General features: G+C 49.9%; 4 protein-coding genes across 4 annotated transcripts; 3 read left to right on the top strand and 1 right to left on the bottom strand.

Annotated features, from left to right (window-relative positions):
• Window positions 1–32: 32 nt before the first annotated feature.
• On the top strand, window positions 33–1,040 carry BO79DRAFT_185007 (enoyl-CoA hydratase/isomerase family protein; the record flags this gene model as incomplete). Its single annotated transcript, XM_025680366.1, has 2 exons — window positions 33–470; window positions 539–1,040. Exons 1-2 carry the CDS (start codon window positions 148–150, stop codon window positions 1,038–1,040), a joined length of 825 nt encoding a protein of 274 aa, XP_025545295.1. The 5' UTR covers window positions 33–147.
• Window positions 1,041–1,634: 594 nt separating this feature from the next.
• BO79DRAFT_212697 (uncharacterized protein) lies at window positions 1,635–2,713 on the top strand (the record flags this gene model as incomplete). Its single annotated transcript, XM_025683179.1, has 4 exons — window positions 1,635–1,705; window positions 1,771–1,795; window positions 1,877–2,245; window positions 2,306–2,713. The coding sequence occupies 4 exons, from the start codon at window positions 1,635–1,637 to the stop codon at window positions 2,711–2,713; spliced, it is 873 nt and encodes a 290-aa protein (XP_025545294.1).
• Window positions 2,714–2,767: 54 nt separating this feature from the next.
• Window positions 2,768–4,129, bottom strand: BO79DRAFT_3211 (uncharacterized protein). Its single transcript, XM_025689072.1, has one exon. It carries the CDS (start codon window positions 3,665–3,667, stop codon window positions 2,885–2,887), a length of 783 nt encoding a protein of 260 aa, XP_025545293.1. The 5' UTR covers window positions 3,668–4,129; the 3' UTR covers window positions 2,768–2,884.
• Window positions 4,130–4,328: 199 nt separating this feature from the next.
• Window positions 4,329–6,528, top strand: BO79DRAFT_234166 (oxidative DNA demethylase). The gene is made up of 2 exons (XM_025684348.1): window positions 4,329–4,535; window positions 4,601–6,528. The coding sequence occupies exons 1-2, from the start codon at window positions 4,372–4,374 to the stop codon at window positions 6,414–6,416; spliced, it is 1,980 nt and encodes a 659-aa protein (XP_025545292.1). The 5' UTR covers window positions 4,329–4,371; the 3' UTR covers window positions 6,417–6,528.
• Window positions 6,529–16,638: the final 10,110 nt, after the last annotated feature.

The raw sequence follows: 16,638 nt of genomic DNA, 5'->3' as shown, positions 1-16,638 counted from the left end.
TACAATTTAACGATTACTGATCACAACCAATCCTCAAAGTATACAAGACCACCATTGCATCTTCTCTACCATCCCCGCTTCATGTCACACACGTACACAGTCACCAACGAGTAACGAGCAGCAACCCTTGCTCACTGTACCACCACCATGTCCACCACCACATCTCCACTCTTCACGCTCCCCATCCCGTCCACCTCCGGCTCCATCACCTGCACCAACCCATCCCCCGATCAACCAACGATCTACCTCCTCACCTTCACCTCGCCCCCAGATAACCGCCTCACCCCGACCTTCATCGACACCTTTCTCCTGGCCCTCGACATCATCGAACACCGCTACCAAAAGGGTGTGTTAATCACCACCAGCGGGATCCCCAAGTTCTACAGCAATGGACTAGATCTCGAACTTGCGCAATCCACAGAGGGGTTTCTGGATAAATGGCTGTGGAAGTTGTTTCGTCGACTGTTAACGTATGTTCTTCAATTTTACCACTAACAAACATGAACCGTACTAATATATATCTATATGTGGAATACAGCTACCCCATGCCCACCATCTCCCTCCTAAACGGCCACGCCTTCGCCGGCGGCTTCATGCTCGCCATGTACCACGACTACCGGATCCAGAACCCGAGTAAGGGTTTTCTGTGCATCAACGAGCTCGAATTCGGGGTTCCGTTGCAAGCGCCTATGATGCATGTCTTCCGGGAGAAGTTGACGCCGAATGTGTGTCGGGATGTTGTGCTCGAGGCGAAGAGGTTTCCTGGGCCGGAGGCGCTGCGCGTGGGCATTGTGGATGGTCTGGGAGGTGTGGAGGAGACGGTGAAATTCGTGAAGGAGAGGAAGTTGGTGTTGATGCCCAAGACGGAGATTTATGGGGTCATGAAGGAGGAGATGTATCGGAGGTTGTTGGGGGTGGTGGATGATCATTCGGGGAATTTGGAGTGGAGGGAGAGGGTGGAGGAGAGGAAGGGCGAGATGGAGGATGTTGGGAGGAAGAGTGTGGAGGTTTGGGAGGGGAGGAAGGGGGCGAAGTTGTGATGTTTTATTGCATGTGGCGTACTAGATATATAGATGATTTATACTAAGGCTCTATATAGAACATGAGATGATGGGAATGGTGGTAGTAACTTTTCATAGAGACTGGAGTTACTACTTGTTCTAGTCACAGGTTGACATATATTGAATCTACAAGGCTGACCACAGCCGATGAGAAATACTATACTATGTGAGACATGTTCCCTAGAAAGGCAACAGCTAAGAAAATACTACTATAAGTGATGAACTTATATTACCAGGGACTTCAGATACTCGTGTGAGAGAGAGAGAGAGAGAATGGCAAAGTCCCTTTAATTCCTTCATAGCTGTTTCACATCAATCACTTCGACTTCCTATACTATCTCCACCAACCTATATTTAAAGAGAGAATACCTAATACAAATAGTACTCACCTCGGAGTCTTCTTGTAACATTCTCTAACATTCTATCTACTCCAAGACAGCCCACTGCATACACCAAACTCCATTCCCTAACCTCATTCTCAGTAACATATCACAACACAGTGAGCTCAAGGTGAACTAGATACATACTCCGCCACACTCACTTCACGCACTTTTGTTTCATAAACACAGCATGATGGCTCGCTTGCTTGCCTTCTTTAGTGAACTTCAATTCACTGCGCTGGGATGGGGCCTTGCCCTCGCGAAGTGAGACTTATACAAGATTCTTAATGGCCGGTTTGGCGTGCAATCACGCTTACTACATCGTTTAGTTATTATCTCGTTGTTGACTTCATAGTATCTACAAGTGTAACTAGGTATTCTAACTTATCTTTATCTTCGGTTTTCATTACAAAGTTTGCTAAATCTTTATATTAGATACAGCTTGATTTCAACATGGAGAGCAGAAAACGCAAGGCGGATGATGAACTGGATCCCAGCACTGATGATGTTGGCAGCGTGCTTGAGGTCGATCCTAGCACTTCTGACAGCGTGCCTAAAGTTGAACCCACTACTGCTGACAGCGTCCCTGGGGGCGGACCCATCACGGCTGATAGCATTTCCAAAGTTGATCCCGCCATGGCCGCTTACATTGAGAAGAGACGCAAAGAAAAGGATGAGTGGCTGGAACGGCAGGGACAGGCACTGTGGAAGAACTACTGGACCGTGAGAGAACAACAGCTCTCCAGGCCGTTCGGGCCACTGCCAAGCTATCCAGAGGTGATCGAGGTTTGGCAACGTGATGAGGTAAGATAGGATATGGATGTGAAATCTGTTGTGAAGGGGCGAACCATTGACGGGCAGTAGGTGGACCAAGAAGCTGCATCCTCGGAATTCCCTCCAAATGGAATCACTGATAAGAACCCTCCTCTTTCTTACGACGTCATCGCAAGTATCCTCTGGAAAACCAAGGGCCACTGTCCCAAGGCACAGGCGTGGTTGAAGAGCCATGAGATGAGCAGATTCATGCGTGCTAATGTGATCGTGAGGCACTATGGACGTGAGAATCTGAGAAAGAAGGCGCTCCATAACATGTACCAGAGGAATCTTGGTCTGCAGAAGGCGGCCAAGGGGTCCGCGCAAGTGATGGATGATGGGAAAGAAAACCAAGAAAATGAGGCTACCCCTTGGGAAAGAATCTTGACAGCTCATGACAGACTTCGAAAGGCGATGGGTGAACCTGAGGTGTTTGCGCATGAGATTCTGCTGTGGTAGCAATTCCCTGTCACACCGTCAGTTTTGCCGGCACATGTCAGTAGGCGGCTGACGTACCCTCTGATTCTGTCTCTTTGAATTACATAGTAAGATGAATGTCCACTCATGTACCAAAGCTTGACGGTTCACTGGACGGTTCTTGTAACTAGCTTTTCCAATAATCACTGATTATCAAGTTTTCTTGTTTCTGTTGGTGCCTTTAGCCTTTCCCGGACTCTCTAGTTTGTCTACTAGAGGCCGATACGGCGAAGCCAGAACATGCTCCGGCGCTCTTTGAGAACTATCGTCGCGTCTGGGTTCACCGGACGACGGCCGCCTCCGCTGCTCCTCGTGCATCTTATCCAACGGTTCGCCCACGATCTGGTACTTGTTCCAGTTGATGGGAGGCATGCGGACAACATTCTGCGGCGTGGGCAGGGTCCCTAGCCCAGAATAAACGCCTCTCTTCGGACTCTCTACCTCCTCGTCCCCCGAGTCTTTGTCATGAGTGAAGTTGATGAAAGCCCCTGTATCCTTAGCCGACAGATTTCCCGCTGCCAGTTCGCGGGCGAACCCTTCTGGATCCTCTGCTGCGGCCTTCTTGAACTTTTCTAGCGTCTGAATATCCCGCATGCTTTGCTGCTTCTGGAGCTGAAGGATAGAGATCGCGGATCGCAGAGCAATGGCATCTGGGTTCTCGCTCTCCGAGATCGGGACGGCGGCCGGCTCGGGCGCAAACACGGGGGCTGCAGCCGGCGGGGTAAAGTCCGCTGATGAACCATACGGGGGCACTCTTGTTGTTGGCGAAGGTGACGCAGCAGGAGGAACAATAGGGTGAGGAGCGCCGTTCCCCGCGGCGGCGTTCGTGACAGGCACAAGATGGGCAAAGACGGGAGTCACGGGCGAGTAAGGCGGGCGCGGCGGAGTACCTGGCCGATCAGGCTGATTGCTTTGGTTCTCCTGCGAAGGCTGCATTGCGCAAAGTTGAAGAGAGCAGGAACCGGAGGGGTTGTTGAGGAATGATACGTGGTAGGAACAGAAGGATAACCTGATCCAACGGGTTGCTGGCTGGATCGATGCGATGATCGACGGCAATGACGTCTGTGCCTGCAACTGAGAGATTTAAGGGATGGCAATAGCGGTGACGGTCAGGAAGCAAGTCTGATGAAAGTGACAAGTCAAGATTACTGCTCGTATGAGACAGTCAATGACAGTTCATGTTGGACGAGGCGATGCTTGAGTCAGAAGAGCGATGGAAGGTGCTGGATGCGCTTATCGAAGGCGATTATCGGGGCTCCAGTGCGGAGTCAATCAACCCCAGTCACTTTGCTTGTTGGTGGCTGGGAAATGCATGCTGATGGCAGTTGGTTGGAAAGTGCATCTCCACAATACATTTATTGTATCGACTATTCTTGTATATTTCTCAATGAACAACCAGTGAATCTCTGTTCAGCAGCAGACAATAAGGAAGTAAATAAATAAACAGTTAAATGAATCCATTCAAGTGAATGTGTCTATTTTAGGAAATCATATGGCCTGATCTGGTGGCCTGATTGATGCCTGCAGATTTTTCACCGCCAAATTTATTCGAAAAATTAAAGGCAAAATTCGCATTCCTTTAAAGATTGAACCCTCTCCAGAGTCTATTCAATCTCGCATTCCTTTCCCTTTTTCTCACAATGAAGCGCAAGACTGATGGAAGAGAATCCCTCGGCGGCAAAGACCAGCCCGAGTCCAAGAAGCGCGCTTTGTCGAGCGAAGAAGCCGCTGCGCGCTTCCGTGACGGCTTGTTCGAGCCGTCGGTCCTGAAGGACTATACCGAGCAATATGCCCAGTCTGCTCCGTATGCTGCCCATCATACATTCTGACTGGCAGATAACATGAGCGATGCTAACCCCAAGACTAAAGGTACAAGCATGGTGTCATCCACCCCCTCATCGAGCCCTCCCTCTTGCGCGCCGTCCGCGACGAAATCCAGGCCCAGGTGCAGTTCACCGAGAAGGAAACCGACATCTACAAAATCTTCCAATCCGGCGACCTGGCCAACCTGGACGGTCTCGACGATGCCTCTCTTGCGAAATTGCCCTCCATCCTCAAGCTGCGCGACGCCATGTACTCTGCCCGCTTCCGTGAATTCCTCTCGAAGGTCACCGGCTCTGGCAAGCTGAGCGGACAAAAAACCGACATGGCCATCAACGTCTACAACGAGGGCTGCCACTTGCTCTGCCACGACGATGTCATCGGAAGCAGACGTCTGTCCTACATTCTCTACCTCACCGACCCCGACCAACCCTGGCAGGCCGAATGGGGTGGCGCACTGCGTCTGTACCCCACGACAACCAAGAAGGATGCCAACGGCGACGACGTCCTGATCCCCAGCCCCGACTACTCCCTCAGCATCCCTCCCGCCTTCAACCAGCTCAGCTTCTTCACCGTCCAGCCCGGAGAGAGCTTCCACGACGTCGAAGAAGTCTACCACCCGAAAGACAACGAAGACAAGTCCAAGAAGCGCGTGCGCATGGCCATCAGCGGCTGGTTCCACATCCCGCAGGAAGGCGAGGACGGCTACGAAGCCGGTCTGGAAGAGAAGCTCGCCGAGCGCAGTAGTCTGGCCCAGCTCCAGGGCCGCGGCGACATCTACGACCTCCCCCAGCCCAAGACCGTCGACTGCGAGAACGAGGACGAGCAACAACCCGAGGAAGGAGGTAAAGGCAAGGGCAAGGCGAAAGTGGAAGAGGAGCCCACGCCCGAATTCACAGAATCCGACCTCGCCTTCTTGATTCAATACATCGCCCCATCCTACCTCACCCCCGACATCGCCGAGGAAATGTCCGAGACCTTCCAAAACGAGTCGTGTCTCAGTCTGGAACGATTCCTTTCGGAGAAGTTTGCGACCCGTGTTCGGACCTACATTGAAGAGCAGGAGAAGAAGGGCCTGCCCAGTTCCTCCGATGAGATTCTCGCCCAGACCGGATGGACGGTCGCCCGTCCTCCCCACAAGCAGCGCTACCTGTTCCAGCAACATGGCACCGCGACCCAGGACCAGAAATCTCCGATCCAGGAACTCCTCGACGACCTTTTCCCTTCCCGGGCATTCCGCAAGTGGCTCGCTCTGATCACCGGTGCGGACCGTATTACCAGCTACGACTACCTGGCGCGTCGCTTCCGCAGAGGCCAGGATTACACCCTGGCCAGTGGCTATGATGGAGAACAGCCCCGTTTGGAGCTGTCGCTTTGCTTGACGCCCACTCCGGGCTGGGAGAAGGAGGACGACGACGAGGAGGAGGAGGATCAGGATCAGGATCAGGAGATGGGCGAGGGCTCATCGGAGGAGCAGCAGAAGAAGGCGGTCAAGCCGAAGAAGAAGAAGGATGAAGGAGCCGTCGCCAACGGCGACGCCGAGGAGCCTTCGGTGGGTGGATACGAGATCTACATGGCCGGCGACGACGAAGATGAGGGCGATGCAGCGATCTACCGGTCCGCAGGCGCCGACGATGACGATGACGGCATTCTCTTCAGCACTGCCGCCGGATGGAACCGACTCAGCATTGTGTTGCGGGACAGCGGTACCCTGAAGTTCGTCAAGTATGTCAGCGAGGCTGCCAAGGGCGACCGTTGGGATATCACGGGTAACCTGGGGGTGGAGTTTGAGGATAACGATGACGAAGATGAAGACGATGAGGATGTGGATGATGATGACGTTGAAGAAGAGGAGGATGAATGAACGAAACATCTTCCCGAAACAGGAAAAAAAAGTCCTATATTTTCCCCTATTGTACATACTACGCAACATGATGAACCCCAAACAAATATTTACACACAAAAATAGATACAATCATCTCCTACGTAGGATCTACTCCTTTCTGCCTACAGTAAACGCCCCGAAACACACAGCCACCTATATCGCATCCCACACACCGAATTCAATCCAATCAACAATGACACCACAAGTAGTAGATAGGCAGCAACGAAATATACCCAAAACACCGCAGGATCAATCCCTAAACCTTAATCACATACTCTGTACGATATACGATCCTCGTAAGTAACCTAGTTGTTTCGCACCGCCACCCCAGCAATCGATCCTTCGAAAAACATACTTACGAACAACGAACGCCCGACACCCCACTTACTTTGGAAAAAAAGGAATGATTCGATGCCTTTCTACGAGAGTACCCTGGAAATGGCATTACATCTCCCTGGTGGAGTAGTGCACACACACACTCAATATTTATTTGTTTTGTGGACTCGTCATATACTATTATAATATTTGGTAAGTAGGTACTAGGTGGGGGTATTAAAGTAGTTAGTACTATTAACTGCTTAGAGACGATCCGATCCTGCGGTGATTTGCGCAGGGTATATATATTTAGTATACAGTAGTCTAGTAAACTTGGTTATTGTGATATTGTTAGACAGGTAGTGTCGGTGGATGATATTTTTGGAAACTAGAAGGGGGAGGGGGAAAATTGATGCAGGGGATAGATGGATAGTTCATAGTTCATGTCTGGCAGTATTATTGTCAAATTGTATCTAACAAATACTAGATTGATCAAGATGCTTGTGTATGTTTGTTTGAAGCTTTCCTTCTTACAATATATATTTGTAGTTTGTATAGATTAGTATTATTGTGGTGTAGTTTTTTCAGGCTATTATGTCACTTGGCTGGATATAGTACTGAACAGTAATTGAGTAGGGAAGGATCTTTGGTGCTTTATCCTCATAGTGAATGTAAGGAAGAGTAAGTAAGTCTATAATTCTACTGTATTGCGATGCTGAGAAGGGGTTTCTTGATAGTGTGGGTTTGTGAGTATTTCATTGCAATTGTAGCTACTTTTCCGATCTACAATTTACTATCTTATATCTAATGAAGTCTGGACAAAAGGAAATAAACACAGTCAAAATAATAAGAATTTAACCTCGTATAAGGAGTGTATGTATATATTCCCAGCACAAGAATATACACAAAAGAACCCATAAAACTACCGATGATACACATCACAAATAAGTCACGATCATGAGACCACTCCCACTTCCCCAATTTTCTTTCTATCCCTGATTGATTTATTCCAACTAAAGTATACTTGCTTATTCCTCTTTATACACTTATACTTTTTCCTCCTAACAAATCACCCGCGGAATCAAGTCCGCTGCAGATTGATTGGCCATCCGTCACAGGAGCTATTTAAACCTTTTTTTTTTCTTTTTGTTTCTGATTCCCAAGCCCGGGCATTGGACTTTTGGAATCTAGATTTTGCATTTGCTTGGAGCAAGCCATACTGTAAGCCATATTGCATAGTTCATTTGTCACTTGGGAAGTAACTATTTACTTGGTGACCACCAATCAATCGTGAGAAAAATTTCAAATTCGAGCCGACTTATACTTATGCCGCAGATTTGTGATGAACGGTCCCAAATTTAAGACTCCTCATTCAATCCCAACTATTCAATTTAGCATGCATCGGGCTTTGAAAAAGATGTGCTGAATACGACTCCGTAGGGCTACATTGGCACCTGATTGGTGGATTGCTGTAACCAGGAGGCGTTTCAGAGATCCAGCCTGTGCCTTATTTCGAGGCACAAACTGCGGATCCCAGCTGAGATGAGACCCTATCACCGGAGAGCCTCACCTTGGTCCATGGTTTTTTGGGTGTCAAATTCCGGCTTTTGGGGCTCACATACTTTGTCCTATCTTGGCAACATTTCCCTAGTTGATGAGGAAGGGTTAACGTCTCGCAGGATTGCGGGGTGGGACGTGCTTTCTTGCTTGAAACGGAATGTTCAACGGAGTCCGGGTTTGGGGTTCATGGACGAGGCTGAGTCTGCCAATCAGTGACATTTCCGCAATAACTACTCCCTACTTGCCTTAATAAGACACTGGAAGCCGTGCTCCGTAGGGCTAAGGGGTGGGAAGGAATTGGAATGGCTGAAGCATTGGGGGCCACCCCACGTGGTTCTGGCCCGCGTATACTCGGAGGTCAGGAACCTGGTTCTCTGTGCGTGAGAGTGGACGCATCGGATTACTTGTCGACACATTCCGTGAGGCTGTGGACGGGAGGATTAGTTCGATTGGAAATATAACCTGCTTTTTTTCTTTTGCGAGGGAGGGGTTGAGTGTGAGTGTGTGTGTGTGGTGTGCGTTGGACGTTCGAAAGCGTCGCCGGCCCCTCCCACTCAGCCTGGTGTTGGGGTCGGAGATTGTGACAGGTGCCCTCTATGCATGGGCGTCAAGCCCACCCCCTGCTTTTGCGCGGGCGATGATTGATACATCCCGTCCTAATTGGTCTCTCTTGCCCGCGCAGTGCAAATCGGTGGTTTGATCCAGCTCAGCCCTTCTCATGGCTTCTCAGTCGAGGATACTCTACTGCAGGCGGCGCTGTATCAAGTTCAGCGGGCGTGGTTCAAACTCGACCCTTCGCTTGCAAATGAGGCAACCGGACAAGTTCCGTTTGTCTCTCCGAAGATAGAGTAAGCTCAATAACCATGCTTATTGAGGCGACAAAACCGAGTTGGGGACTTAGCCTCGGGCTGTAGAGCTTATTGGGCCTGTGGATCGATCGATTTCTGTGCTTAGTGTGCTGAAGGATGCGCCGGCGGCCCAAAAAGACGGCCGTGGCGACTAGTTCATTGTCCGGTGTCCATTTAGAAACGGAGGGAGTTGGTGTCCCTCGAAGGATGCCTCGGTCTGTTATCACCCTTTTCCAATATTGAGTGGGATGTGTCATTGGTGAGGATAAATTACTTTTTAACCAAGGAATTCGATGATAGATGGAGACGAAGCTGATCGGAGAAGTCCGTAGTCACGGCATTCTTCTGCCTCGTCCTTTCCCTCCCTGACACGCGACGCTAACTTGAGCTGACATAATCCTCATGGGCGGCGGGACACCAGTGCTGAGGCGCGTGTGTTGCCTTTTAATATATTAATGTATGCACGACGCACTTTAGCCGTGGGGTCCAGTCATCTGCATGGGACATGGACGCCCAGGCTGTGTGCCATGGGGCAGGTTCAGCCCGAGCATGTTGGGATCCAGCGGTTGGGACTGGCTTACCGTCATGCCTAGGCCTCTACTCAGTACTCTATCATTGAACCAATGCCAGAATAGCTAGTCCAGATGTGGCAAAAGGATGTGCATATAGTAGGCCACGGTATAGACAGGGAGCTGTCAGGAATTCACCTTACCAGTGGGCAAGAGTTTGACGGGGCAAGCAGGAGCCTTGCATGGAGAGATATTCAACACTAGGTGCTGACAGCCTGACACGGGTTTCGAGCAAGACCAATGTAACCGTCCGGGCTTACTGTTATCATGATTGAGATGTCAGCGGGGGATTAATCTAATCGAGTGAGCACGGTGCAGCTTTCCCAAGGTCTAGCCCACGAGCGGCAGGATTAGTCGAGGCAGACAGCAATCGGGGAGGCCATCATCATTCAGCAGCTGCAGGGGCGGCTTTCGTCAGGCATGGGGCTAGATAGATAGAAGGAGGGTGAACTGTGATTGAACTTCTTGATCGAGATTAGTTGGCGCCGGGGTGAAGAAAGATCGCTTCATGGCCCATGCTCCAGGCGAACGAGATGGCCGCGTCCAAGGCCCCAAGTCTGGCCGTGATGGATGGGGACACCACCGGATCTATACCGGGACAGGCAGGTGCTAAAGGGGGCCGCCGGTGTCAGGTAAATGAAAGCACATGGCCCAATACTGCACGAGCAACCCCGGTCAGGCCCAATGCATCCCTGTCAACTAGCAGAATTGAGATGCATGGTGTAGTGATGGTTAGAATTAGTCTCGTGGCCGGGGCGGTGATACAAGGATTCTTTTGGCTTCGTGTTACCTAAACGAGACCCGGTGATTAGTTGGGCGTCCGGCTCCACCCGATGGGGGAGACAAGACCCCTGTCCTGTCACATCGGCCCAGCACTGCACACGCTGCAGGAAGCGGGTCGAATATGGCTGACGGGGGCAAGTAGCGGCAGTGGTAGACTGGTAGTAGATGAATATCTATCTAGCCAGGCTTGAAGGGCGCTAGACCGGTAGAAAGAGTACTGTAGGTACTTTGTCCCTACTCAGGTATCGAGTAGCAATAGTTCTCAGTACTAGTGAGATTGGAGGAAAATTAGAGGACCGTACTGTCTGTCAGTATCGACTAATCAGATCAAAACTCTGGGCGGCGCTGTGTGTCATCTCTCATCAGCCGTTGAGATGGTCAGTCAGTTAATCCCCGATCAGATTTGACGCTGTTAAAGAGAGTTCAGTCAAGGACCTTGTCTTTTGCCCGGAATGCTTATGATGGATATGAATATATTGGGCTGTCCTCGTAACCACGGGACAACTGGTCAGAAGGGGAAGGGACGGAGGGAGCAAGCCAGTCAGAACTAATGGAGGGATGAGAGACTCCAAGAGGGAAAAGAAAAAAAAAATAATTAAAAATCAAAAAATAACATCACATTTTAAAGACACCAAGAAAATGAGTGCGAATTAACAGCTCCGGTCATCACAACGACGATGATAGTAATGATAATAGCAACGACCATAACAAAACCATCTGAAGCGGGTCATTGCATGGGCCAGGATTCATCCAGTCCCCATCCGGTCCAGATCCGACTCCGACTCCGCCTCCGACTCCGGCTGTGCTAACTTTGGCGCTCGCGTGCGCCCTCCACTCTCCAACCCTTGACGGTTGGCTCGATGCTGAAGCCGTCCGTTTTAGTGCGCCTTCTAGTCGTCCTGCAAAAGCGGAGCTGCTGGGCGGCATGGATTGTCATTGGCCTGCCTTCTGATGGGCACTGTGACAAAGGTGCCTGTCTTAGTGGGAAAAGTATCTAGAGTCCGTTGTTGCTGGTGTCACCCGGGCTTGAACCCTGCTCTGTTTTGGGTTACAGAAACAATCGGGCGAGTGTCGAGGGGGGTAGGAAGAAAGTTCATGCCGTCATCGTTGGGGTTTGACACATTCAGAGAGGTGGCCTTGATATTGGTTGATACACCCCAGCTTGGCGCTCCAAACATCACATACTAGCTTCATTGCTCCCAGGTCACGCTAACGGCAAAATGCTGTTGCCAGATCTGCAATGGGGCAATCTGGGGAGGTTGTGAACTTTGAGAGTAAGGAGAAGAAAAAGAAGGTTATGGTAATCATCGTACGTAGTGTTGTTCTCCTCACAGCTGCTTGTGTCCGTCATGGATGGCCCCAGACCCATTTCTTGTACCGTCACCAAATAGTCCATTACGGCCAGGTTCCATTTCATCCTTCGAACAGAATGGGTGGGAGCTTCCGGTGATAAGATCGACCGTTATGTTTGGGGCTTGAAAATCGCCCTGCCAACCAGATTAATTGCCCACTAGTGCCTGTCTCCTCCATCGTCTTAGCGAGCAAAGGCGACGATATTTATTCTCGGCTAATTGACTTGGTATCGAGCGTGGTGGTTCTTGGGGTGGAGATCCCGTCGAGTACAGTTGATCATGGAGATAAAACACCCCCAAAGGGCCAAAAATACAGAACAGCGGTATTGTCCAAGTACAAAACACAAAATAAAGACAGAAGCAGCAAGGGTTTCGAGTGACACCAATTCTAGGTCTGCGGTGAAGCTTCAGGCACTCAAAATAGACGCCACATTCTTTCATGTTCCATGTGTGGAAGGCAGTTTGACATGCTGCAGAAAGGTGTGGGTGACAAGGAAGGGATAAATCTGGCTGGTGGAATTGGCAAAGTACCTCAACTCCGGGGAGACTGACTCGTCCAGCCAGCTCACTGGCCATGGCGATTACTTAAAAGGGGATCATATCAGACAACGCACGGAGGGCGATCGACATACAGCACTTGGCAGGCAAGGGCAGGAAGAAAGAAAGAAAAAGGCCAAGCAGATCATACATGAGATACAACTGTGCATGCTACTTACGTAGTGCTTTAGCGCTGCTGCTATTCGCGGATGCTGCACATTGTCCACATGTACCTTGATGCGCATGTCGGCTGGTCACATTCCACCGGAGCGGGGGGAATACATACTGCGTGCAGGCCTTCCCAATCCCCCAAGAGCAAAACCAAGTATTGAGTGTCTGATTATTGGTGCCTCCCTGCATCTAAGAGAATTGGTGTATGGGTGTGGTCGCTCTTTGGCTACAGACAGCCAGGACCCATGTTGCAGTGGCTGTTATCATGCTGTCTGACTTCACCACTCATGACCCGACTGCCCCCTTCTGGTGCTTTCCAGGATGAGGTCCTCCGAGGTGTATTGGGGACACCATGGACGCTTGGCGTCGTGTGGCTGAACCAGTCTCAACCGTCGCATGTCCAGAACCCCCCTCCCCCCTCTTTAGCGGCGATCATTCCACCATGGTTGCCATGTGTCGGGCGCTGGAAAGCCAAATGAGTTGTGCGTTAGGCCTTATTGGGCGTTAGACTTAGACTTCGCGCTGACACTGTGAGCGAACTGGAATATGATACTACTCCGAAGTGTGACGACATATCCGGTTCTTCTTGTATCTTATTGTAAATTGAATTTGTTGCTGCCCTTGCTTCGAAACATCTTTTTCGTTTCCTATCAATCAATGGCATAGTTTTGCTGGAATCAGGCCATGTGGTAGGTGTTGTGAACTAGATGTCGGGCAGGTATTGTTGGCCATTACCGACAACCATTCCCCCCCTGCTACCATGTCCCAACCAACAGCTGCAGCCACTTAGGCTTGTGCACCACGTAGTAAGACTAGTAATCGTGGCTACGGAGCTTGGACGACGGTCCTAATGCTTCCTCCTATGGGCTTTGAAGGTTAAACTGACATAACACGCCGCGGGGCTTTTGTTAAAAGGGGGTCTACAGCAGACCCATGCACCTGGCCACTCGAGCTCAGAACCTCCTCACCTGTAGATAGATTGTGGATAAAAGCGAGCATGAAATCTGTCGCATTTGCCGCCCTCACCCTGATCTCAAGCTGAACCAATGTCTGCAAGGGAGGACGATGCAAGCAAAAAGGCTAAGTGCCAACTGCTCTGGCGCGAACGGAATGGTACCGTGGGTGGATGGAGCCTTCACTGGAAGCCCAATACGGTACGCTTACGCCGCTTACGGCAGTTCGCCGGTCGTGGGACCCCTGAGGCCGATCGTCCAGTGCAGCCACGTGAAGGCAGTTCGCATCGAGATCGTTGCCGACCGAGGATGGCCTCTGCTTTGTTTAAAGGATCAGGCGGATGATCTGGATGCACCGCCTGTCTTTCGTGGGATGGCCCATCCAGTACACCATTGCCATTTGTCCCACTCTCACCTTGAGTCTCAGGTATCGGATGTGAACGGATATGCAATCCCAATCAGTGCAAGCTCAAAATGTCTGGCAGGATGAACTACCGGTGGGCAGATTCATATGCTGTTGTAGACGGGTACTATTGAGTAAAGGCGAGTCAGGTGAAAACCATGAAAATTGACGACAAAGCTTATCCGATTCAGAAAGTCAGAGACCCGGCTGCTAAATCCAGTTTAGACCAAGAATTTGGAGTAACCGCCGTTTTACCTTCCAAAAAGCGTAGATACTCAGTTTCTAAAATTTTACCTGAAGATTTTTCAATTTTCGTTTTTTGAAGGTGTAAGCCATGACAAGGCCATGCGACCGATGGGGATGACAGGCGTTGAATAGCAATGATGCAGAGACTCTGGTTCGTGATGTAATGGCCCAGCTGCAACTCATTGCTCCGAAAAGACCCCTGGTACTGTGTTAAATATTCCTGGCATGATAGCGGCCCCTTCCCCCCGCGGATTTGCCTGGGACAGGCGTTCAACAACGTGTTCTCCCGTCATGGTTCGAGTGCTAAGTAAGGCCGGGAATTCTTCAGCCCACGGGACATTTTGCAGGCGTGGAGGATGCATTCGCCATGCCAGCGGCCCCAATGCTGATTCGCCCACCCGCGCTGGGATCGACTCCCCATCCATTCTGGGCCCCACTTCCCGGCTGGTCTGAACTACAATTTTCCCCAACCTGGTTTAGCTTAGCGCCCAAAGGGGTAGATAGAGAGCAACCAGGTGGAGGTTTAAAGCAGTTTGTCCCTGTTGGGCCATCGCGTCTCACTACTACTACAGTAAGTAGATATGAGTTATGAGTCGTTACCAACAGGCAGACACAAAGTTTTCCCGCTGGATGGGAAAGTTATGGATCCCACTTGCCTAGGCGCTCCCGCTTGACTCGACCAGTGGGGCGGTCGATGACAGTCTTGTTTCTTCGTTATCCTACCCGGATAGTACTACTAGTAGTACTCCCAAACCGAAGATATTTAGATATAACCCATGAAAGGAAAAAAAAAAAAAAAAAAAAAAAAAAGACTTGCACCTACAGTATGAATAAGGAAATGCTCTTAGGCGTCCTGGACCATTAACATTACCAAGATTCTCCCCGATAGTCGGATGAATGTATTTTCGAAAGGAGATTTTTACTCCAGAGATACCTCACGGGACTGGGAGGGAGTAAAATAAATGGGGCGTCTGATGTGTGAGGCAACCTCGGTCCCGATCTGCGTCAAATTTGCCCCAGTTAGGTTCAACGATGATTACCCAACCCGGACAAGGCTCATTCGAGCTTTCCTTCGCGGATACGATCCAGGATCCAAAAAAGAACGACGGATCTCTGCTCGTTTCCGGGAGATGTCCAAGTCCGATCATGAACGACCGGCAGAAGTACGCACCACATAATCCCCATCGGCATGATTTGCCAGATATTAATCGTATACGTATCATGAGCCAGGGCCCGGGAGAAGCGACCGGTTGATAAGCTGCAATATTGATACACGGACATGGGTGGAAGGGTGGACACCAGGCGCCATCAGGACCAATAATTCCCTGCGATGGCCGGGGAACTGTCAAACGTGGCTCTGATCCTGCCGACAAAAGGGAAAGAGGAGCAGATTTCCTTCTTCTCGACTCCAGCAGAGCTATCCGATGCGCTAAATCGCTAGTGGAGGACTAAGCAACTTCAAGTTTGGTACCTGACATTTACACTTACACTGATCGCTAGCCGACTGATAATATGACTGGGCTGGACCTTCGCCGTCAGAGTCAGAGTTTGTGAGACACGAAAAGAAAATAAAAGCCATGATGGAAAAGTCTGATGATAATAATCGACCATTCTTCGGTCGCCTCCTAAAAATGCGGCAGAACTGCAACCCACGGAATGAGGAGCAGCTGGACCCTCAGCGAAATGGCCGCCTCGTGGCGGTGGACTCAATCGCTTTAGGATGTCGTATTAACTATTTTTATTTCAGTTGGGTTAGTTAAGTTAGTCGCAGTCTTTAGTATGACTAATTTGCTCCCCTTCCTTTCTGGTCAATTTAATTTAATTTTCTTATTCCATTTACTCGACATTTTATTATCTGTTTTTACTATTTTATTTTCCTTCCTTTTCTAATGCTTGGCTGCTTTCCGGGCGGCCTTCCCCTTCTACTTATGACCTATGTTAGCCGGCTTTCCTCTCTTTTTGTCCCCGAACTTGCGGTGCGCCTCTGAGGCTATCTGTCATATGGAAAATTGAATAGTCTGTACTATGTTTTGAGCCACGGAGAAAATGGTTGTCTTTAGTGGCTGATCCTGTTGGGATGGCTTCAATTCCTATCCAATTGCTGGCAGCCACTGCTGACCACGTACGGTTCAAGTACGCAGCGCCAAGCGACCTTTTATCGCTCATGTCTCTCTTACTTTCATACAGGACTGTACTTGTCATCTCTCTTATACCCATCGAGGAATATTTTGCTTTCGTATAGAAGTGGTTGTCTCATGTGGCTAAGAGAGAGGCAGAAAGAGACAAGACCCAAAGAGTTATCTTCATTTCAATACAGCCAGCCATGAAATGTATGCTATGATCATCTACTTTGACAATGGAATTAGAGCAAACAGGTAATAGGCATATTGTAAGAAGATCGAAATGATTTGGGAGAGAGAGATCTTGGATGCAAGTGTTGAATCAGCATCGATAGATTTATTGC

This window comes from Aspergillus costaricaensis (genome assembly GCF_003184835.1).
Source record: "Aspergillus costaricaensis CBS 115574 unplaced genomic scaffold BO79scaffold_1, whole genome shotgun sequence".
NCBI lineage: Eukaryota > Fungi > Ascomycota > Eurotiomycetes > Eurotiales > Aspergillaceae > Aspergillus > Aspergillus costaricensis.
This window is presented reverse-complemented; position numbering and strand designations above follow the sequence as displayed.

Bases quoted from the DNA above. Each gene is read 5' to 3' on its own strand.
- BO79DRAFT_3211 (XM_025689072.1), bottom strand. From the start codon at position 3,667: ATGCAGCCTTCGCAGGAGAACCAAAGCAATCAGCCTGATCGGCCAGGT.
- BO79DRAFT_234166 (XM_025684348.1), top strand. From the start codon at position 4,372: ATGAAGCGCAAGACTGATGGAAGAGAATCCCTCGGCGGCAAAGACCAG. The intron at 4,536-4,600 runs GTATGCTGCCCA...CCAAGACTAAAG, and splicing joins CAATATGCCCAGTCTGCTCC to GTACAAGCATGGTGTCATCC.